Source organism: Scyliorhinus torazame, chromosome 5, assembly GCF_047496885.1.
Source record: "Scyliorhinus torazame isolate Kashiwa2021f chromosome 5, sScyTor2.1, whole genome shotgun sequence".
Classification (NCBI taxonomy): domain Eukaryota; kingdom Metazoa; phylum Chordata; class Chondrichthyes; order Carcharhiniformes; family Scyliorhinidae; genus Scyliorhinus; species Scyliorhinus torazame.
The window spans coordinates 225,667,590-225,690,234 of record NC_092711.1 but is presented as its reverse complement, the minus strand read 5'-3'; the positions used below and the strand labels follow the sequence as shown (position 1 = coordinate 225,690,234).

The 22,645-nt window shown below is 53.8% G+C and overlaps 1 protein-coding gene across 1 annotated transcript in view; it reads left to right on the top strand.

Annotated features, from left to right (window-relative positions):
- Window positions 1-22,645, top strand: part of tnmd (tenomodulin) — a 235,758-nt gene that overhangs the window by 114,611 nt on the left and 98,502 nt on the right. Inside the window, exon 4 of the mRNA XM_072505198.1 lies at window positions 5,637-5,750. Within this exon, the coding sequence (XP_072361299.1) occupies window positions 5,637-5,750 (114 nt within the window). The remainder of the gene's footprint in view (window positions 1-5,636; window positions 5,751-22,645) is intronic.

Genomic DNA, 22,645 nt, shown 5'->3' with positions numbered 1-22,645 from the left:
CAGTTGTGACTTTGTTGCGTGTGGGTTATACTGCTCAGCGACCCATTTAATTTTTACAGTAATCAACAATTCTTCGTTGGAATCTGCTGTCCATCTCCTTTGGATTTTATATATTCAAATAGTCCTACAAAGTTGCAGATGGAATGATGGACTTTTTGGATTTTAGACTTTTCATTCAATACCAGATTAAACAGAGGAAAAAAAATCAAAGTTGGGAACAGGTACTGTGTAAATTAATTGCCAATCAAATGCCCCATTCTTCCCTAATGAAGCTACGGGAAAGTAGTTGTGCTTCAAGGGTGATGGAATGTCAGGAGCAAGCGCCAGCAGATCAATGCTCAGAGTCTTTTGTTTTAAATCTCTCAGAAATAGATGTAAGAACTGCAAGGGTTAATGAAATGTCTAAGAACAGCCACTAAAGGGAGCTACAGTTACAAGTATAGAAGACGTTGATGCTAAGTCTTGTGGAGGAGAGTAGTGCAGGGGTTAACTAGAGACGGACTGAAGTAAAGATTAGGGGTAGGATTCTCCGAACCCCAGCCGGGTCGGAGAATTGCCGGGGGGCGGTGTGAATCCCGCCCCGCTGCTCCAAAGCTGGTTGACAAATTCTCCGTTGCTGGTTTTTGGGCGGGGGCGGGGTCGCACCGCGCAGTCTGGGGCCATTGGCAGTGCCCCCCCCCCCCAGCGATTCTCCGGGCCCCGATGGGCCAAGTGGCTGCCCATTTTCAGCCAGTCCGCCGGCGGGAAATGGACAAGGTCCATACCGGCGGGACCTGGCTTTGAGGGCGGCTTGCTGAGTCCTCAGCGGGGCGTGGAAGGATCCGGCCCCGGGGGGGGGGGGGGGGGGGGCCACGGTGGCCTGGCCCGCGATCGGGGCCCACAATCTGCAGGCGAGCCTGTGCTGTTGAGGCACTCATTCCCTCCACGCCGACCTGTGTAAGGCTCCGCGATTGCTGGGGCGGAGAAGAAACTCCCTGCGCATGCGCAGGAAACAGCCAGCGGTTCTGTGCATGCGCCAGAACACGCTGGCACTCCTGCGCATGCGCCAACCCGCGCCGGCAGGTGGAGGAGCTTCAGCGCCGGTTGTCGTGGCGCCAACCACTCTAGCGCCGGCCTAGCCCCTAGATGTGCGGAGGATTCCACACCTTCCGGGCGGCCCGACACCGGAGTGGTTCACGCCACTCTTTGGCCGGTACGGCCCGCCCCACCGATTGCGGGAGAATCCCGCCCTGTGTGAGTAAGATCAGATCATTGTTTATAACAGTATAAAAATTAGTTGAAGATGCGTGTAGATTATATGCTAATAATTAACTGTATTATTTAGGAGTACATGTCAAATCCAAATAAGTAGTGTTAATAAATTTCTAGCTTTGTTCAAGTTCAAGCAATTTTGTGGTCTTTGTGAACACGACGCCAACCATCCTGAATTTAGCAACACAAGGAACACCACAGTTCCTCCCTGGCATTAAAAAGCTTTACAAACATCGAGAGGGAAAAGTAGGAGAGAAGAGTGAGCCATTAGTCTTGGTGGCTATACCCCTGAGCCATTGCTGCGGATATCCGAGTGGAGAATGAGGTCAGGGGGGGTCTTCAGCACAGAAAAAATGGATGGTTCACAGGCTGCAGCTGGATATGCCCTCGGCAACAAACCCACCACAATAGGATCAGCTACCTGACAATTTCTAAGAGGAATGAGGCACAACACAGAGGGCAGTAATTGTGATGAGACGGCCACCTAATTGCTCTGTGAATGAGAGCGTAGGTCACCACAGCGAGCATCCACTGGCAACAGGTTAGGGGTCAGCTGTTTTGGCGTTTGCCTCTCCACTAATGGGGAAACCGTATAATTCTTTAGACTGCTCCATACAGTTCAGCATAAACTAAGAGTGTTGCTCATAGGGACACCAGTATCTGATACTCGGCCATTGATTCCAGTTCTTCAAGTGAACTATCTATCGGAAATGATTATTTTTCTTGAGGCATATTTATTATCATGGTATGCCTCTTTGTCCTTTTTTTGATTGAGGACTCCCTGGAGTAGATCCTGACATTGTATTATAGTGTCAAATGTGCGATAGCAAGTTAGCAGTCCAATTTAACTCTCCCCCATTTTCATGTTCACGGACTTCAACAGCTCACCAAATGTGCAATTTTCACATCGTGAAAGAACGACAGGTTGAAATATAATTCTGCAATCTCAGGCAGAGAGCAATGATAACTGGAGGATTGGGGTGGAAATGCTCCTGCCCCAACTTTGCCCAACACCGGCATCAAGCAAAGCTTCCCTGATGGGGAGGGGGGGAGGGGGGGAGGGGGGGGCGGGGTGGTGGTGGAGAGAAGGGAGGGATGAGCAGGGTAGTGATACAACTATGAATTTACCTTTGTAATCTTGGCACTCTGAATAATAGTTTGTTCAATAATAGTAAGTGAAAATGTTTGGAATGGTCAGCAACTCATTTTCTTTTTGTTAACCCTTTGTCAGAACTGAGAGTGCTTAGAGTAATAACAGTTTTTAAACAAGGCAGAGAAAGGGGGGGAGGGGATGTGTCGTATATTTTATGTATCTCAGAGCAATGCAATGCTTTATTTATAAGAGTTTGGAAATATCTCTGCAATCACAAAATGCTTGCATTCATGCTTCGCCCAGTTCTAGCTTCTAGAACAAAGAACAGAGAAAAGTACAGCACAGGAACAGGCCCTTTGGCCCTCCAAGCCAGTGCCGACCATGCTGCCCGACTAAACTAAAATCTTCTACACTTCCTGGGTCCCTCTATTCCCATCCTATTCATGTATTTGTCAAGATGCCCCTTAAATGTCACTGTCGTCCCTGCTTCCACCACCTCCTCCGGCAGCGAGTTCCAGACACCCACTACCCTCTGTATAAAAAACTTTCCTCGTACATCTCCTCTAAACCTTGCCCCTCACGCCTTAAACCTATGCCCCTAGTAATTGACCCCTCTACCCTGGGGAAGAGCCTCTGACTATCCACTCTGTCTATGACCCTCATAATTTTGTAGACCTCTATCAGGTCGCTCTTCAACCTCCGTCGTTCCAGTGAGAACAAACTGAGTTTATTCAACCGCTCCTCATAGCTAATGCCCTCCATACCAGGCAACATCCTGGTAAATCTCTTCTGCACCCTCTCTAAAGCCTCCATATCCTTCTGGTAGTGTGGCGACCAGAATTGAACACTATACTCCAAGTGTGGCCTAACTAAGGTTCTATACAGCTGCAACATGACTTGCCAATTCTTATACTCAATGCCCCGGCCAATGAAGGCAAGCATGCCGTATGCCTTCTTGACTACCTTCTCCACCTGTGTTGCCCCTTTCAGTGACCTGTGGACCTGTACACCTAGATCTCTCTGACTTTAAATACTCTTGAGGGTTCTACCACTCACTGTATATTCCCTACTTGCATTAGACCTTCCAAAATGCATTACCTCACATTTGTCCAGATTAAACTCCATCTGCCATCTCTCCGCCCAAGTCTCCAAACAATCTAAATCCTGCTGTATCCTCTGACAGTCCTCATCGCTATCCGCAATTCCACCAACCTTTGTGTCATCTGCAAACTTATTAATCAAACCAGTTACATTTTTCTCCAAATAATTTATATATACTACGAACAGCAAAGGTCCCAGCACTGATCCCTGTGGAACACCACTAGTCACAGCCCTCCAATTAGAAAAGCACCCTTCTATTGCTACTCTCTGCCTTCTATGACCTAGCCAGTTCTGTATCCACCTTGCCAGCTCACCCCTGATCACGTGTGACTTCACCTTTTGTACCAGTCTACCATGAGGGACCTTGTCAAAGGCCTTACTGAAGTCCTTCTTGACAACATCCACTGCCCTACCTGCATCAATCATCTTTGTGACCTCTTTGAAAAACTCTATCAAGTTAGTTCTAGCAGCTTCTGAGTCTGTTTACTTATCTCTAAGTCTGCATCCAGGCTTAACCAATCAAACAGTGAGCACAGATCTGTTACCAAACTCGCATAATCAAACACAGAACTGAACAATCGAATACCACAGAAAGCAAGAACAAATGGAAAGGACTGGAATAGGATAGACACCAGGAGAGAGTAAACTACAAAAGGGATGAAGATGCAATGTTCTGGGCAGACATAAAAAACATGTATGAACATTGCACCTGTTTCAGCTAAATAAATAAGTGATAGATAGTGACTCACTGGTTCATTCCCCAGGGAATGCGTTGACCAGAATCAAACTGTAGTTTAAATTTCAAACAATGCTTGACAGTTAACTGTCATTCAGCATCAACTGGTGCATTCTCCATGGCAATCCTTCACCAATCAGTCCACTTGCTAACCAATCAGCACCCTCGTCCCATACAGTATAAAGTTGTTGTTTCCCCTGTCATTGGTATTCTTGCAATTGTCTTGATGAATGCAAGCTGAAAAGCTTTGATAAAGTATATTTGTTAGTTGACAATTTTCTTTCTTGGATGTTGAACGGATGTTTCCTCCTGTGGGTGAGTCCAGAACTAGGGGCATACTTTTAAAATTAAGGGATACCGTTACAGGACTGAGATGAGGAGATTTTTCTCTCTCAGAGGGTTATGAGACTTTGGAACTCTCTGCCTCAGAAGATGGTGGAAGTGGGGTCATGAATATTTTTAAGGTGGAGGTAGGTAGATTATTGTTGGGCAAGGGAATCAAAGGTTAGCGGGTGTAAATGGGGAATATGAAACTCTACACAAACAGATCAGCCATGATCTTATTGAAGGGCGGAGTAGGCTCAAGGGGCCAAATGGCCTCCTGCAGCTGCTCCTATTCCATATGTCCATATGTTTGAATGTGTGGTCTGTGCTCCAACTTAACAATGCCTTACCTTTCTCTTGCCATGCTTCTCTGTAACCAATGCATCTTCTTCCTGACCTGCTGCCAGCTCTGCTGAATGAAGAGGACAACATTTGATATTGTCATGGTTACTTCCTTCTGCTCTCTTCAGGTAACTGCCCTTCCCAACCAGAAGTACGTTACCACTTCCATGGCTGTGCCCATCAGCACTTGTTGAGCTCCTTCACTTAAGCCAGCTACTAACAGTTACACTTGAGATATCTTCCATCCTGCACTCCACAACCAGATTCACAGATTTTGCAGCAGTGGTGTTGAGGTTCTCCTAAGCTACCTTCAAAAGCATGAAAACATGATCGGCACTTTTTCCTCGCCGCTTTGGAGTTTTCAGTTGTCCACTAACACCATGAAAGCTGTGCCTTGCTGTACTATTGATAGCTCATACATTAAACTGTGCATATTGAAAGAAAGCGCATGTTACCTTTTTCAAATGAACCAAAAAATAGTCCACTGGAAACATATGGATGAAAAGTTTAGAATGTGTATGCTGCATGTCATTGCGTTTTCCTTTATTGTTATCATATTCCTTTAGTTCACTGACTGTGCCATGTATTGTGTCAAATTTATCAAGCATAACGTCATATTGGGGAGGAAGGAGGTCCCTGTGCTTTTGGTAGCTTCAGACAATGGTGTACATTTATGTTTGACTGGTAAAAAAAATCTATTGCCACTGCTACTTTATTTTTTTTCTTATTTTGCTTTGCTAACACATCACGTCCGTACAGTATGAAGAACAAATTACATTTTTTTTTTAGGGACTAACAGGGATACGGTTCGCTGGAGGAGAAAAATGTTACATCAAAAGCCAAAATAAAATTATTCTTCCCAATACTGCGCCCATCAAGAATGATGAAGAATTGATTAGTTTGGTAGGTATGAAGAGCTTGCAGTTTCGAAAGTCTTTCCTGCGCGGTGCAAGAGATGCTTAACCCTTTCAGATTTACAGCATACAAATGGAGAAAAAAAGGTTTAATCCACAATTTCTCTCATTTTAGTTCAATATCATTTCAAAATGGCTGGAATATTTTTTCTGCAATTGGATTTTGACAACAGAATATGCTGGAAGATGACAATTCCTTTCAGAAATAGTAAGGGGGGGGGGAGGAATCATGCAGTGCTTCTGATTTAATAGCAAATGATGTTCAGAAATTCTAAGCTGATCATCAATTCTGCAAAGACTGTTTCATGTGAACATCACAGAATCCCACACAGATATCACCCAATGAAAACAAATTGTTACCAAGACAACGGCCTTAATCTTTTCCCAGCAGTTCTTACAAGGCTAATAGTGGTCATTGGTGCATGCATTTCCGGACAGATTGTGATTTTTCAGCATTGCCCGTTTAGGATATGTAAATACCTTCCTTGTAACGATTGGGTATTGGACTGGAAATCTTTGCAACTCCTAACTGTTTTCAAAACGTAAGAAAATAATATGAGGGGGAGTAATCTATTGGAGGAATTGGGCAGCTTTGTTTAAGATTAAGGTGAAGACGCGTTGTTGGGACAGAGTGAAGTAACTTTTATTACATTCTGCATCACACCTTTGTCATGCTCAACTTTCTGCCAATCTGAGTACTCAGAGTTGAAAATTGCTGTATTGATATGTCACAGAAACTTTTTTAATAAATGTTTTTGTTTTACGACCAACACATTTCACACACAGTAGACATTAGGCAGCAATGCATCACTGCTCAGTCCACCGTACACAAGTGGAGAGATTTATAATGGCAGTTATATTGTCCTCTGTTGAACATAAGACAGGAGAAAATACCATTAGATTTTGACCATGAAAAGAATACAGATTTTTTTTTAAAATGTATTATTTCACAAGATGTGGTCATCGCTGGCTGGGCCAGCATTTATTACCCATCCCTAATTGACCTTGAGAAGGTGGTGATGAGCCACCTTCTTGAACCTCTGCAGTCTATGTGCAGTGCTATTAGGAAGGAGTTCCAAGATCTGGACCCAGCGACATTTGGAAGGTGCTGTCAAAGGACCCTTGGTAAGTTGCTGCTGTGCATCGTGTAGATGGTGCACACTGCTGCCACCGTGTTTAAATTTGTTTAAATTACTATTTCCAGAAATACAGATCGCACCTCAAAGTGTTACTTCAACTAATTTTTTATTTTTTTTACATCGATTTATCATTTGGGTTTGCTTGCTCTTGCTTGTGTTTTTTTTAACTCTTTGTAACCTTCTTCCCAATATTAGTGCTGTAAAACCTCATGGTGGTGAAGAAAGCTCTCTCCCTGCTTTGTTCCCTACAGCCGCACTTGGAACTAAGGTTTGTTACGAAGCCAAACCCTTAAAATGCTCAAAACGTCAACAGACCAGAGATTTCAAAAAAAAGCTCAATGTTACCTACATAAAATACTTGGATTTATATGGTGCTGTTGAAAACCACCAGATGGCTAAAAGTGCTTTGCAGCCAGTGAAATACTATTGAAGTGTCATCACTGTTGTAATGTAAGCAGTTTGGTGGCCATATTGCTGACAGCAACTCCCACAAACAACAACGTGGTAATGACCAAATGTTTTGTTTTGTGTTTGATGCACGATCAATTGCACAAAGACTAAAGTTGGGTACAACTGTGGCTTTATTACAGTCAGATGTATGGCCTCCTGCTGCAGCTGGCGAAATGGCAGGGCACTGGAGGTCATGCATATTTATACAGTCTCCATGGGTGGAGCCAGCCGGCAGGAGCTACCGGCGAACCTGTAGTGTGGGTCCCACCTTACATCTCCTATTACAGTGGTTCACCACATTCACCCCCTGTTAAAAATGAGTCCGGCCGGGGTGACGTGAAACTGTGTACAATTAGAGCAATTATGTACAGTGGCAGGGAAATAAAAGTCAATGTTGATGGTCCAGAGTCCGTCAAAGGTTCAGCCGGTCCGGTGCTTTGTTGCTTCGTTGGGAGCAGCGTAACGGTGGCGGCGAAGTCGATGCTGGCGGTGGTGGAGGTGGCACCGATGGTGGTGGTGGCGGTACTGATGCTGGCCAGTCATCGGGGAACTCCAGGAGCATGCAGAAGTCCTCTTTGTCCTCTGGTGCAGAAAAGGGGAGGAGGGGGTGCTCTGGTGGGGTCAATATTGGCGGCATGGTGGGAGATGGGGGGGGCGCATTGTTGGGGGGGGGGAGTGTTGGGGTGGAACCTGACGGTGCCAGGTCCCTGAGTGAGACAGTATCTTGGCGGCCATCGGGGAATTCAACGTAGGCATATTGAGGGTTGGCGTGGAGCAGGTGAACCCTGTCCACCAAGGGGTCCGCCTTGTGGAGTCGGACGTGCCTACGGAGAAGGACTGGTCCTGGAGCAGCGAGCCAAGTCGGGAGCGACACCCCGGATGTGGACTTCCTGGGGAAGGTAAAAACACGTTCGTGGGGTGTGTTATTAGTGGCGGTGCACAATAGTGACCGGATGGAGGCAGAGCGTCAGGAAGGACCTCCTGCCAGCGAGAGGCTGGGAGGTTCCTGGACCGTAGGGCCAGCTGGACGGCCCTCCAAACCGTCCCATTCTCCCGTTCTACTTGCCCGTTTCCCCAGGGGTTGTAGCTGGTCATCCTCCTGGAGGCTATACCCCTGCTGAGCAGGAACTGACGCAGCTCATCGCTCATGAATGAGGATCCCCTGTCACTGTGGATGTAGGCGGGGAAACCGAACAGAGCGAAGATGGTGCTGAGGGCCTTGATGACAGTGGCAGATGTCATATCGGGGCATGGGATGGCGAAGGGGAATCTGGAGTACTCATCGACCACACTGAGAATGTACGTGTTACAGTCAGTGGAGTGGAGGGGCCCTTTGAAATCCACGCTGAGGCGTTCAAAGGGGCGGAAGGCCTTCACCAGGCGCGCACGGTCCGGCTGGTAGAAGTGTGGCTTGGACTCCGCACAGACCTGGCAGTCCCTGGTGACTGTCCTTAGTTCCTCAACGGAGTAGGGCAGATTGCGAGCTTTGACCAAATGGTACAATCGAGTGACCCCTGGGTGACAAAGGCTGTCGTGTAGGGCCCGGAATTGGTCCACTTGTGCGCGGGAGAGGGCGTCTGGGGGCTCGTTGAGTTTACCAGGGCGATACAAGATCTTGTAATTATAGGTGGAGAGCTTGATTCTCCACCGCAAGACTTTATCATTTTTGATCTTGCCCCGCTGTGTGTTATTGAACATGAAGGCTACTGACCATTGGTCTGAAAGGAGAGTGAATCTCTTACCGGCCAGGTAATGCCTCCAATGCCGCACAGCTTCAACGATAGCTTGGGCCTCCTTCTCGACGGATGAGTGTCGAATTTCAGAGGCATGAAGGGTGCGGGAAAAGAATGCCATGGATCTGCCTGCCTGATTTAGAGTGGGGGCAAGGGCGACGTCTGAAGCCTCGCTTTCTACTTGGAAAGGCAGTGACTCATCCACTGCGTGCATCCCGGCCTCGGCGATGTCTAGTCTGATGCGGGCGAAAGCATGTTGTGCCTCGGCCGCAAGGGGGAATTGGGTGGACTGAATGAGTGGGCGAGCCTTGTCCGCATAGTTTGGGACCCACTGAGCGTAGTAGGAAAAGAACCCCAGGCAGCGTTTGAGGGCCTTGGGGCAGTGGGGGAGGGGAAGTTCCATGAGGGGGTGCATGCGGTCAGGGTCGGGCCCGAGAAGTCCGTTTTGAACTACATAGCCGAGAATGGCTAACCGGGTCGTGCTGAACACACACTTCTCTTTGTTGTAGGTCAGGTTGAGAAGAGTGGCAGTGCGGGGGAATTTATCGAGGTTGGCATCATGGTCCTGCTGGTCATGGCCGCAGATGGTGATATTATCTAAGTACGGAAAAGTGGCCCGCAAACCGTACTGGTCGACCATTCGGTCCATCTCTCTTTGGAAGACCGAGACCCCATTTGTGACACCGAAAGGGACCCTAAGGAAGTGGTGGAGGCGACCGTGCGCCTCGAAGGCAATGCATGGCCGGACCAACTTCCGGATGGGGAGCTGGTGGGAGGCGAATTTCAGGTCAACTGTTGTGAAGACCCGGTACTGCGCAATCTGATTGACCATATCAAATATGCGTGGGAGGGGGTACGCGTCGAGCTGCATGTACCGATTGATGGTCTGGCTGTAGTCCATGACCATCCTGTGTTTCTCTCCAGTTTTCACCACTACCACTTGGGCTCTCCCAGGGCTGTTGCTGGCCTCGATAATACTCTCCTTAAGCAGCCGCTGGACTTCGGACCTGATGAAGGTCTTGTCCTGGGTGCTGTACCGTCTGCTCCTAGTGGCAACGGGCTTGCAATCCACAGTTAGGTTGGCAAAAAGGGACGGGGGATCGACTTTCAGGGTCGCGTGGCCGCATACGGTAAGGGGGGGTAAGGGCCCGCCGACTTTGAGGGTGAGGCTCGGGAGGTTGCATTGGAAGTCCAGGCCCCACAGGAGTACAGCGCAGAGATCAGGAAGGACATTAAGCGGAAGTTACTAAATTCTACGCCCAGGACCGTGAGGGTGACTGAACAAAAGCCTTGGATCGGGACGGAGTGGGATCCGGATGCTAGGGAGATCCTTTGATTGGCAGGGTGGACCGCGAGGGAGCAGCGCCTTACCGTATCTGGGTGAACAAAGCTTTCGGTTCTCCAGGAGTCCAGCAGACACAAGGTCACATGGCCGTTGATTTTAACCGTTGTCGACGCGGTGGCCAGGTTGTGCGGGCGAGATTGGTCCAGCGCCATCGAAGCGAGCTGCGGGTAGCCATCAGATGCTTCGGGTGGCGAGCGTGTGCGGTTCCGATGTTGGGATGTCCGGAGACCCTGTGGGGGACAAGTTGGTGGCGCCCACGGTGCGCACATTGCGGGGTCGGGACAAGATGGCGGCGCCCATGGTGCGCTCATTGCGGGGTCGGGACAAGATGGCGGCACCCATGGTGCACACATTGCGGGATCGGGACAAGATCGCACATGGACCCGGGAGGAGAAGATGGCGGCTTCCATTGTGTGTCTGTCGTGGGGGAGGGGGCGATAGCGGGCGTGATCGCAGCGACTGCGTGGGCCTGGCACACAGCCGCGAAGTGGCCCTTTTTACTGCAGGCTTTACAAATTCAGTGCGGGCCGGGCAGTGTTGGCGTGGGTGCTTCTGCTGACTGCAGAAGTAGCAGCAGGGACCCCCGGGGTGCGCGGATCGACATGCGGCACAGACGTATTGCGAAGGGAGGGCCCCGGCTAAGGAGGTCGTCGGCGGGGTCCAGGAGGGGTAGGAAGGAGTAGAAGGGTGGGCAGCGCGGCGGGAGAGGTACGATTGTACGTTACGGGATGCGATGGTCATGGAGAGCGCCAAGGTTTTCTTCTCCCCCAGTTCGAGCGTGGCCCCTTCCAGCAATCGCTTTCGGATGCGGTCCGACGCAATCCCCGTGACGAAGGCATCGCGCATGAGGAGATTAGCGTGTTCAGCGGCCGTAACGGCCTGACAGTCACAGTCCCGGATGAGTGAATTAGGGCCCGCCAGAAGTCTTCGATGGACTCACCAGGTAGTTGCGAGCGGGTGGCAAGTACATGCCTGGCGTAGAGCGTGTTCGCTTTCTGCGCTTAGTGTTCTTTGAGGAGTTCCATTGCCTTTGTGTAATTCGTGGCGTCTTGGATCAACGGGAACACGCTGGAGCTCAGTCTGGAGTTAAAGACGTTTATCTTCTGAGCCTCCGTTGGCGCGGGGTCCGCCGCGTTGATGTAAGCCTCGAAACATACTAGCCAGTGAGTAAAGTCTTTCCTGGCGTCGGGCGAGTGCAGATCCAGCTGCAGGTGATCGGGCTTAATTCGGATATCCATTCTGTGGAAAATCTGACTGCAATAAATTGATGCGCGATCAATTGCACAAAGACTAAAGTTGGGTACAACTGTGGCTTTACTACAGTCAGATGTGTGGCCTCCTGCTGCAGCTGGCATATTTATACAGTTCTCCGTGGGCGGAGCCAGCCGGCAGGAGCTACCGGCGATCCTTTAGTGCAGGTCCTACCTTACATCTCCTAATACAGTGGTTCACCACAGTGTTGTTGATTGAGAGATAAATATTGGCCATGAGACCAGGGATCACTCCCTTGTTCTTCTTCGAAAGAATGCCCATGGGATATTTTATGACTGATGGAAAAAGCAGACAGGGTCTCAGCATAGTGTCTCATTCGAAAGACAGTGCAGCACCTCCTCAGTAGTGTATGGAACATCAGCCTTGAGTGTTGTGCTCAAGTCCTGCAGGTGAATCCGCAAACCCATAATTCGGAGATGCTACCAACGGAGCTAACTCACCACTATTTCCTGATTTATCTTGATCAATGCATTTTCTTTGCTGGAGCCTTTCACTGTAAGGCTACAGGACGGCGAGGTGCCGGCAGAGGGATTCTCTGTTCCTGCAATCGGTCAATGGGGTTTCCCATTGTGGCCACCCCCACACCATTGGGAAACCCACGGGTTTGGGCGCTCTGCTGGCGAAGTGGAGAATCCCACAGATGATCTTTTACTCAACTGTACAATTTCCCTTTTTACACCACCTTACTTTTCATTTAGTCATTCGTGGGGTGTAGATGCTGCCGGCTCGGCCAACATTTATTGCGGTTCCCTAATATCTCTTTAGCTTGATGAGGCCATTTCAAAGGACAGTTGAGAATAACCCGCATCGTTATGCATCAGGGGCGTCATTCTCCGACCCCCCAGACCGTTGGCCGCCGTGAATCCCGCCCCCGCCGGTTGCCGAAGTCTCTGAAGGGAGAAAAGTCGGCGGGGCGTTAATGTCGCCGCTGCCGTCGGAGAATGTCACGGGTCTGCGCAAGGCAGCCGATTTTCGGCCTGCCGATATTCTCCCTTCCGGATGGGCCGAAGTCCCGTCGACGTGATGACCGTTCACGTCGACGTAAATTAAACCTCCTTTTCATCGGCGTGACCCTGTGCTCCAGGTTCACGCCGACCAGCGTGGAGGTGAGTGACAGCCTGGGGGGTTGGCTCTGGGCAGGCGATGGCGTGGCCGCAGTCTGAATGCGTGAGGAGAGGTGTGTCTCGGGTTGTGTGTGTGTGTGTGTGCAGCGGGGGGGGGGGGGGGGGGCGTGTGTTTAGAGTAGGCTGGGCTCCGGGGGTGTGCCGGGAGGGGGTCCGTGCCGGGGAGGGGGATGGGGGGGGGGTCCGTGCCGGGGAGGGGAATGGGGGGGGTCCGTGCCGGGTAGGGGGATGGGGGGGTCCATGCCGGGGAGGGGGATGGGGGGTCCGTGCCGGGGTGGAGGTTGGGGGGGGTCCGTGCCGGGGAGGGGATGGGGGGTCCGTGCCGGGGTGGAGGTTGGGGGGGGTCCGTGCCCGGGTGGAGGTTGGGGAGGGGGGTCCGTGCCGGGGTGGAGGTTGGGGGGGTCCGTGCCGGGGAGTGGGATGGGGGGTCCGTGCCGGGGAGGGGGATCCGAGGGCAAGTGAGTTGGTCCACCTGGCCAGGTGCCAGCCTCCAACAGTTGGACCCATGCGGTCCATGCCACCTGGCTGGGGGGAGGAGGGGATATGGGCAATGATGACATGTCGTCGTTCCCCTCCCCCCCACCAGGCCGTCATGTTTTCCGATCATCCAGCGATGTTGGCCGCCGTGGCGGCAGCCACTCATGTCTATGTTGCCCTGGATGAGGAGGAGGAGGAGGAGGAGCGTGCCAGAGAGGCGGCGCAGGCTGCCGCAGAGGGACAGGCGGCAGCCACCCAGGCTGGAGGGACACCTGACCGACAGGACGAGGAGGGGGAGGAGGACGTCGCGGCCCCATGGCAACGGAGTCACCCGAGGGCGCCCCGTGTGTACCGGCCCCGGCAGTCATACCAGGACCTCATGGACCGGGAATGCAGGAGGAGACTCCGGATGAGGTGGGAAACCGTGGCACACATCTGCCACCTGCTGGCACACCTGTCACCGCGTGGCACTGGCGGGGGACACCCTCTCCCCATATCCGTCAAGGTTACGGTGGCCCTGAACTTTTATGCAACGGGGTCATTCCAGGCACCGAGTGGGGACCTGTCCGGCATATCGCAGACATCGGTGCATCGGTGCATCCGGGCAGTGACAGATGCCCTATATGCCATGGTGCACCACTACATCTGCTTCCCTGTGGACCGGGCCAGCCAAGATGCCCGGGCCATGGGCTTCTCTGCCGTGGCTAGGTTCCCCATGGTCCAGGGCGCGATCAATGGGATGCACGTCGCCGTGCGGCCACCTGCAGATAACAGGGCCGTGTTCACCAATAGGAAGGGGACCTATTCGATGAACATACAGGTGGTCTGCGACCACCTCATGATGATCCTTCACGTCTGCGCCCGTTACCCAGGCAGTGTACACGACTCATACATGTTGTCGCGGTCATCCATCCCCGGCATGTACGAGGGACGCCATCCCCGGCTGAGGGGCTGGTTGCTGGGCGACAGGGGCTACCCATTACGATCATGGCTGATGACTCCTATACGGAGGCCACGCAATGAGGCGGAGAACCGCTACAATGATGCCCATGTAGCGACAAGGGGAGTGATAGAGAGGTGCTTTGGCGTGCTGAAGATGCGTTTCAGGTGCCTGGACCTCTCTGGGGGCGCCCTCCAGTATTGGTCAGATAGGGTCGGCCGCATCATTGTGGTGTGCTGCGTCCTGCACAACATAGCCCTGCAGAGCGGCGATGTGCCGCAGGCAGAGGAGGGCGGAGTGGAGGAGCAGCAGGAAGAGGCGCAGTCCTCCCCAGATGAGGGGGATGGGGGTAATGGTCAGGGCAGACGGGGTAGACACAGGCGGGTGGCTGTCCACCGTTACCGGCTGGCCCAGCGGGCACGGGACAGACTGATAGCCGCCCGCTTCACTGACTAGATGGGCGTGGGTATCGGGTAGTATGGCCACAGACCGCACACCATGGCAACAGCTGACCACCCACACCCCACCACCCATCCACCCACCCAGCACCCTCACCCCCCTCCCCAACCCCACCCACCCCACCCGCATGCACACCACCCCCCCCATTGCCGATCCACCTGCGGCACAACGGGCCGGGCTCACACAGTTGCGGGTGGACGCGTGTCTATTGCAGGCCATAGAGGATGATGACAACCCGCCCTGCGGTGAGCTCCTGGCTCTACATCGTTGGACTATGTCTGACCCATGGCCACAGTACCACCATCCACCCGGACCATCCCTGCATGCGGCTGTGACACTGCAGCGCACGGTCCCGTCCTCTGCCCAGGGGATGTTGATTGCGGCCCAGGGGGAAGGGGGCAGATTCACCTGGGGCTGAGGTAAGACCACCCCTCACACACACACTTGCGCTCAATGTACATGACACCCCCGCACGCTTTGGACAAAGCACAAAGGCAGCTCCTGTAGGTGTAACATTGACTTTAATAACCAAAGGAGTTCATGCACGTGCCCTAGCCCCTAAAACTCATCTGTGCCCTGCACCCGTGCCAACTTACTCAGTGTCTAATTGTTTGGCCTTACGGGCCCTTTGACTACGTCTACGTGGTTCCCCAGACGGTACAGCAGAACTGGAGGTGGACTCCTGTGATTCCTGCCCTCTGACACTGGATCCTTTTGGCGGCCGTTTCCTGGGGCGTCCTGGCCTAGATGGGCCAGGCTGCGGCCCGGGCGACTGGGATGGTGAGCTGCCAGCCTGTCCTGCCCGTTGCCCACCCGATGCACCTGGGACAGAAGGGGGGGGAGTCCGAGGTGTCGCGGTGTACCGGGACCTCCCCTACAGGGGGAGCCGGGACGGATCACACCGCCTCCTCCTCCCTCGGGGTGCCCGATGGCCCCCAGGCCTCTACATGGGTGGGGGATGCGAACGGACTGGCCATCCAACGCCCCCCCGACATCTGGCGCTGCCAGTCCTGGAGGCCCGTGCTGGTATCGACAGGGGTCTGCAGGTTTGCAGCCATGGAGCCCAGGGGGTTGGCAAACCCTGTCTGTGACAGTGCGACGCCGGCTCGCACATGGCCACTGGCACCGATGCCCTCAGCGATGGCCTGCAGAGACTGGGCCATGGCCTGCTGAGACTGGGCCATGGCCTGCAGAGACTGGGCTATGGCATTGAGCGCCTCTGCCATCTGGCGCTGGCACTGGCTCATGGCCTCCTGTGAGAGGGCAGCCATTTCCTGGGCCACAGACACCGCCTGCACGGAAAGCCCCAGGCCTCGCAAACCGTTCCCCATGTCTGACACCGTCGCACCCATTGCCTCCACCGCGGACGCCACCCGTGCGGTGTCAGCTTGGGTGGCACGCATGACCGGCACCACTCCCAGCTCCTGGACGTGGGTGGACTCCTCCACCTGCGACTGCAGCCGCCGCAAGCCGCCCGTCACCCTCTTCGCTCGTCTCCGGGTCGGTGGTTGCATCGGATCTATGTGTTGGGTGTGGTAACTCCAGGAACCTGGGATCCATCTGTGCGGCAGATGTTCGCTTGGGCTGGGCTGCCCTCCAACCTCCCGGCCCCTCTGCTGCTCCTACCTCCACCTGCTGTACCGGGACGGCTGTGTTGTGCGCACCAGTGAGTGTACCAGACGCCTCATCACGAAAGTGCCCAACCGAGGCGAGTGTTTCTGCGATGGTGGAGGGTGTTGGTGACAGCAGTGGCGTTGTGTCGTGCTCTTCGTCCCACTCTGAGTCCATGGCACTTTGGGGAGGGGGTTCGTCTCCACCCATCCACTCTGAGTCACTGTCCGGTATTTCGTCTTCCTGGGTAGTGCTGTCCCGGGTAGGGGTGTCCTGGGCAGTGCTGTCCCGGGTAGTGGTGTCCCGGGTAGTGGTGTCCCGGGTAGTGGTGTCCTGGGTAGTGGTGTCCCGGGTAGTGGTGTCCCGGGTAGTGGTGTCCCGGGTAGTGGTGTCCCGGGTAGTGGTGTCCTGGGTAGTGGTGTCCCGGGTAGTGGTGTCCCGGGTAGTGGTGTCCCGGGTAGTGGTGTCCTGGGTAGTGGTGTCCTGGCTCGGATGTGACGGGGGCCTGTGGCTGCCCCCCTCGTCGCTGGGTGGTCGCTCCCGCACGTGACGGGGGTGTCGTCTCCCTGTTGCTCCAGGTCTCTCCGTCTCCCGTGGCCTCCGAGGGGCATCCTGCGGGCGGTCTGCATCTGCGGGGATGGGTGCCTGGACGTTTGGTCCTGCGATACACAATGAAGCATGCATGGTTAGACATCAGGCAGTGATCAGGTGATACAGGGGAGGGAGATAAAGGGGAGGGGGGATATGGGGGAGGGGGGGATATGGGGGAGGGGGGATATGGGAGATATGGGGGAGGGGGGATATGGGGAGGGGGATATGGGGGAGGGGGGGTATGGGGAGGGAGGATATGGGGAGGGGGGATATGGGGGAGGGGGGATGGGGTGATATGGGGGATATGGGGGAGGGGGGATGGGGGGATATGGGGATATGGGGGGGATATGGGGAGGGGCGATATGGGGGAGGGGGGATATGGGGGAGGGGGGATATGGGGCAGGGGGGATTGGGGGATATGGGGGAGGGGGGATATGGTGAGGGGGATATGGGGAGGGGGATATGGGGGAGGGGGATATGGGGATATGGGGGGGATATGGGGGAGGGGGGATATGGGGGAAGGGGGGATATGGGGGAGTGGGGGATATGGGGGAGGGGGGATAAGGGGGAGGGGGGATATGGGGGAGGGGGGATATGGGGAGGCTCACCCTGCCTGCTCTGACGAGGTCGTTCACCTTCTTGTGGCACTGGGTGCCTGTCCGTGGTGTCAGGGCCGCAGCGGTGACGGCCTCTGCCACTTCCCTCCACAGATGCCGGCTGTGGCGTGGGGCAACTCTGCGGCCGTGCCCGGGATACAGGGCGTCCCTCCTCTGCTCCACCGCATCCAGGAGCGCCTCCACATCCCGTGACTCGAACCTCGGGGCTGAGCGGCGGCCAGCCATCCAGTCGGGTGTTCCGGTCGGGTGTTCCGGTCGGGTGGGGGGGAGCAGCGCAGCCTTATGAGCCGTCACGCCATGCGGCGCGTATGATGCTGCACGGCGTGAACCACTGCGCAAGCGCGGATCCCGTTACGTCGCTGCTAGCCCGTTTCGGGCCGGAGACTTTCGACCCATTTTTCCGACGTGACGCAAGTCGGATTTGCGCTGTTTTTTGCGCCGATCGGCGGACTTTCCGCCGATAACGGAGAATTTTGCCCCTGAAGTCACATATCGGCCTGGCCAGATAAGAACAGCAGATTTCCTTCCCTAAAGGGGCATTAGTGAGCCATGTAAGTGTTTCAGACAATGGATGGTCACTGACACCCGTGTTCAATTCCAGATATTGTAAGTTGAATAGAAATTTCACCAGCTGTCTTGGTAGGACTTGAACCCATGTCCACAGAGCATTAGCCTCAGCTGCTAGCCCAGTGACATTCCCACTGCAACAACCTCTCCCCATGTTTACATGTCCTACCATGCACAAACAGACATGGGCACATATGCACTCAAATAAACATTTTGGCTCTCTCTAACTAAGCCTTCATGAATTTAAACACCTTTGTCTAATCTCCTCCAAAATGTATTACTTTGTGAAATAGATTTTTAAAGTCTATATGCACAACATCAACTGCACTGCCCTCATCCACTCTGACTGATACCTCATCAAAAAACTCAATCAAGTTGGTCAAACACTATTTGCCCTCAGTCAATCAGCGCGCCTCTCCTTTAGTTGTCCATGATTACCCAAGTGGCTATTCATTTTCTCTCAGGTTATTGCCTCTAAAAGCTTCCCCATCACTGACGTTGATCTGATTGGCAGGTAATTGCCAGGTTTATCCTTGTCCCCTTTTTTTAAACAAGGAAATAATGTTTACAACTGGAAGATTGTGGCAGTTTCCACAATCTCTACCCTTCATTCCCTCGTGGATGTGTTTCGTCCAGACCGGATAATTGTTGACTTCAAATATTGCCAGGTTTCCTGGGACCTCGCTTCGTTTTTTGATCTGTTAAACGTTTACACCCTTATCTCCCACCAAACAAATACTTCCGTACCTCAGTGCAGGAGTACAATCCTGCACAGTATTCCCTGCAGATGCTCACTCACGGGCAAAAATCTGCAGGCGTGCAAATTTTTAACATTGCGTAACTTACAGCTGACCTGTACTAATTAATAAAAGTCATGGTTCTCCCTCCTTGCACCTTCCCAATTTATTGCATTTGATTAGACTCCACCATCTACCCGCCCTTCACTTTACAGGATTCCATTATTCATTCCTGTAGGATGGCACTTCAAAATCATTGATGTACCGTCAATTACCACAATACGAGAATGGTGGAACAATCGAGGTTTATTGAACAAGATGTTGTGCCTCCTGTAGCTGGAATCAGAATGGCTGCAGCACCGGTGAGCACACACATTTATACGCCGCCTGCTGGGCGGAGCCAGCAGGCAGGGATTTACCATTGTACCTCTAATATAGGGGCAGTACCGTAATACATATAATATACCACTAGTGGTGACTACCACATTCACCCCCTGTTAAAAAAAGAGTCCAGCGGTGCTGGTGGAAAACATTACAAGTTAAGTCTGTCGAGGGCCTTGATCCTCCTCTGCGATCGCCTCAGTCCTGGTGGTGATGTGGATGCCGACTTGGTCACCTGCGACTCCGGGAGCGTGTTGTCCTCGTCTTCGTCACCCCTGAGTGGAACCAGTGGGAGGACGGATCCTGCTGGGGTGGGGGCTGCGGTGAGGTTTGCTGGAGGGAGGGTGAGTGGCACAGGGGTGAATGAGGCAACCGGGGGGGGGGGGGGTCAGGTCGGGGATCATGAGTGGGGATCCAGCGGGTGCCAGGTCTCGGAGGGAGATTGTGTCTTGGCGCCTGTCGGGGTGTGCCACGTAGGCGTACTGCGGGTTTGCATGTAAGAGATGGACTTTTTCGACCAAGGGGTCCGACTTATGGGTCCGCACATGCTTCCGGAGGAGGGCGGGTCCAGGAACTGTCAGCCATGTTGGGAGCGAGACCCCGGAGGTGGACTTCCTGGGGAAGGCAAACACACGTTCGTGAGGGGTATCATTAGTCCCGGTGCAGAGAAGCGAACGGATGGAGTGGAGCGCGTCGGGGAGGACCTCCTGCCAGCGGGAGACCGGGAGATTTTTAGACCGCAGGGCCAGCAGGACGGCCTTCCAGACCGTCCCGTTATCCCTCTCCACCTACCCGTTTCCCGGGGGTCTGTAGCTGGTCGTCCTGCTCGAGGCGATGCCCTTGCTGAGCTGGAACTGACGCAGCTCATCGCCCATGAAAGAGGATCCCCGATCACTGTGGATATAGGTGGGGAAAAAGAACAGAGTGAAGATGCTGTGCAGGGCTTTGATTACCGTGGCAGAAGTCATATCGGGGCACGGGATGGCGAAAGGGAACCGGGAGTACTCATCAATCACATTCAGGAAATATGTGTTGCGGTCGGTCGAGGGGAGGGGCCCTTTGAAGTCCGCACTGAGGCGTTCAAAGGGGTGGGAGGCCTTCACCAGGTGCGCTCTATCTGGCCGGTAAAACTGTGGCTTGCACTCTGCGCAGTCTCTGGTGATGGTCCTGACCTCCTCAATGGAGTAGGGCAGGTTGTGCGCTTGATAAAATGGAAGAACCAGGTGACCCCCGGGTGGCAGAGGTCATAATGGAGAGCCCGGAGTCGGTCCACTTGTGCGCTGGCACATGTACCGCGTGGGATAGGGCATCAGGGGGCTCGTTGAGCTTCCCCGGGTGATACAAGATCTTGTCATTCTAGGTGGAGAGCTTGATCCTCCACCTCAAGATCTTGTCATTCTTGATTTTGCCCCGCTGTATTATTAAACATAAAGGCAACCGACCATTGGTCAGTGAGGAGAGTGAAGCTCCTGCCGGCCAGGTAATGCCTCCAATGCCGCACAGCTTCCACAATGGCTTGGGCCTCCTTTTTGACAGAGGAGTGCCGAATTTCGGAGGCATGGAGGGTGCGGGAAAAGAAGGCCAAGGGCCTGCCTGCCTGCCTGGTTGAGGGTGGCGGCCAGAACTACGCCTGATACATCGCTCTCGACCTGAAAGGTGAGAGACTCATCCACCACGTGCATCGTGACCTTAGCGATGTCCGCCTTGATGCGGTTGAAGGCCTGGCGGGCCTCAACCGTCAGGGGAAAAACTGTGGACTGAATGAGTGGGCGGGCCTTGTCCGCATAATTAGGGACCCACTGGGCGTAATAGGAGAAAAACCCCAGGCATCGTTTCAGGTCCTTGGGGTAGTGGGGGAGAGGGAGTTCCAGGAGGGGGCGCATGCAGTCGGGGTCGGGCCCTAGGACTCCATTTCCCACTACATAGCCAAGGATGGCTAAGCGGTTGGTGCGGAACAAGCATTTCTCCTTATTGTATGTGAGATTAAGGAGTTTGGTGGTATGGAGAAATTTTTGGAGGTTTGCGTCGTGGTCCTGCTGATCGTGGTCACAGATGGTGACGTTATCTAGGTACGGGAAGGTGGCCCGCAGTCCATACCGGTCAACCATTCAGTCCATCTCTCGCTGGAAGACCGAGATCCCATTAGTTACGCCAAAAGGAACCCTAAGGAAGTGATAGAGGCGGCCATCTGCTTCGAACGCAGTGTATTGGCGGATGGGAAGCTGGTGGTAGGCGGCCTTCAAGTTCACTGTGGAAAAGACTCGACACTGCGCAATCTGATTGACCATGTCAGATATGCGTGGGAGGGGGTACGCGTCGAGCTGCATGTACCGATTGATGGTCTGACTGTAGTCAATGACCATCCTGTGCTTCTCCCCAGTCTTCACTACCACTACTTGAGCTCTCCAGGGGCTGTTGCTGGTCTCAATGACCCCCTCCCGCAGAAGACGTTGGACCTCCGACCTGATGAAGGTTCTGTCCTGGGCACTGTACCGTCTGCTCCTAGTGGCGACGGGTTTGCAGTCCGGGGTGAGGTTCGCAAACAGGGAAGGTGGATCGACTTTAAGGATCGTGAGGCGGCAGACGGTAAGGGGGGGTAGGGGTCCACTGAATTTTAAAGTCAGGTCGAGTAACAGGGCAGCGCAGAGGTGGGGGAGGACGTAGAGCCGGAAGTTGCTGAACTCGACGCCTTGGACGGTGAGGGTCGCGATACAGTACCTCCGGATTGCAATGGAATGGGATCCGGAGGCCAGGGAGATTTTCTGGGTGACGGGGTGTACCGGGAGGGAGCAGTGCCTTACCGTAGTGGGGTGGATGAAGCTCTCTGTGCTCCCGGAATCAAAGAGGCAAGTCGTCTCGTGCCCATTGATCTTCACCATCATTGTCGCAGTCGCAAGGTTGCGGGGCCGGGACTGATCCAGGGTGATAGAGGCAAGCTGCGGAAGATGCTGGGAGGTCCCAGGCTGGTCAGCGGTGGCAGAGGTAGCGGTAGGCGATGAATGGTCTGACGAGCAGGGGTCCTGAGACGCAGTCCAAAATGGCGCTGAAGATGGGCCGCACATGGCTTGCGGTGAGGAAGATGGCGGCACCCACGGGCCGCACGTGGCTTGCAAAGGCAAAAATGGCGGCGCCCCTGGGTCGCACGTGGGGGGTGTAGAAATGCCAGACCTGGAAACAGCGGCGACTGAACAGGCCTGGCAAACAGAAACTAAGTGTCCTTTCTTCCCACACCCGTTGCAGGTCGCGCTCCGCGCCGGGCAGTGCTGTCTGGGGTGTTTGTTTTGTCCGCAGAAATAACACGGGCCCCCCAGGGTTGTCTGGTTGCCGCGCGAAGCTTGCGGTGAGCTGGAGTTGGCAGCTGGTGGGGCCCAAGATGTCCTCGAGGGTGCTGCATGGTTGGGGGCGTAGGACTGAACGTTACGGGAGGCCACTTCAACGAAT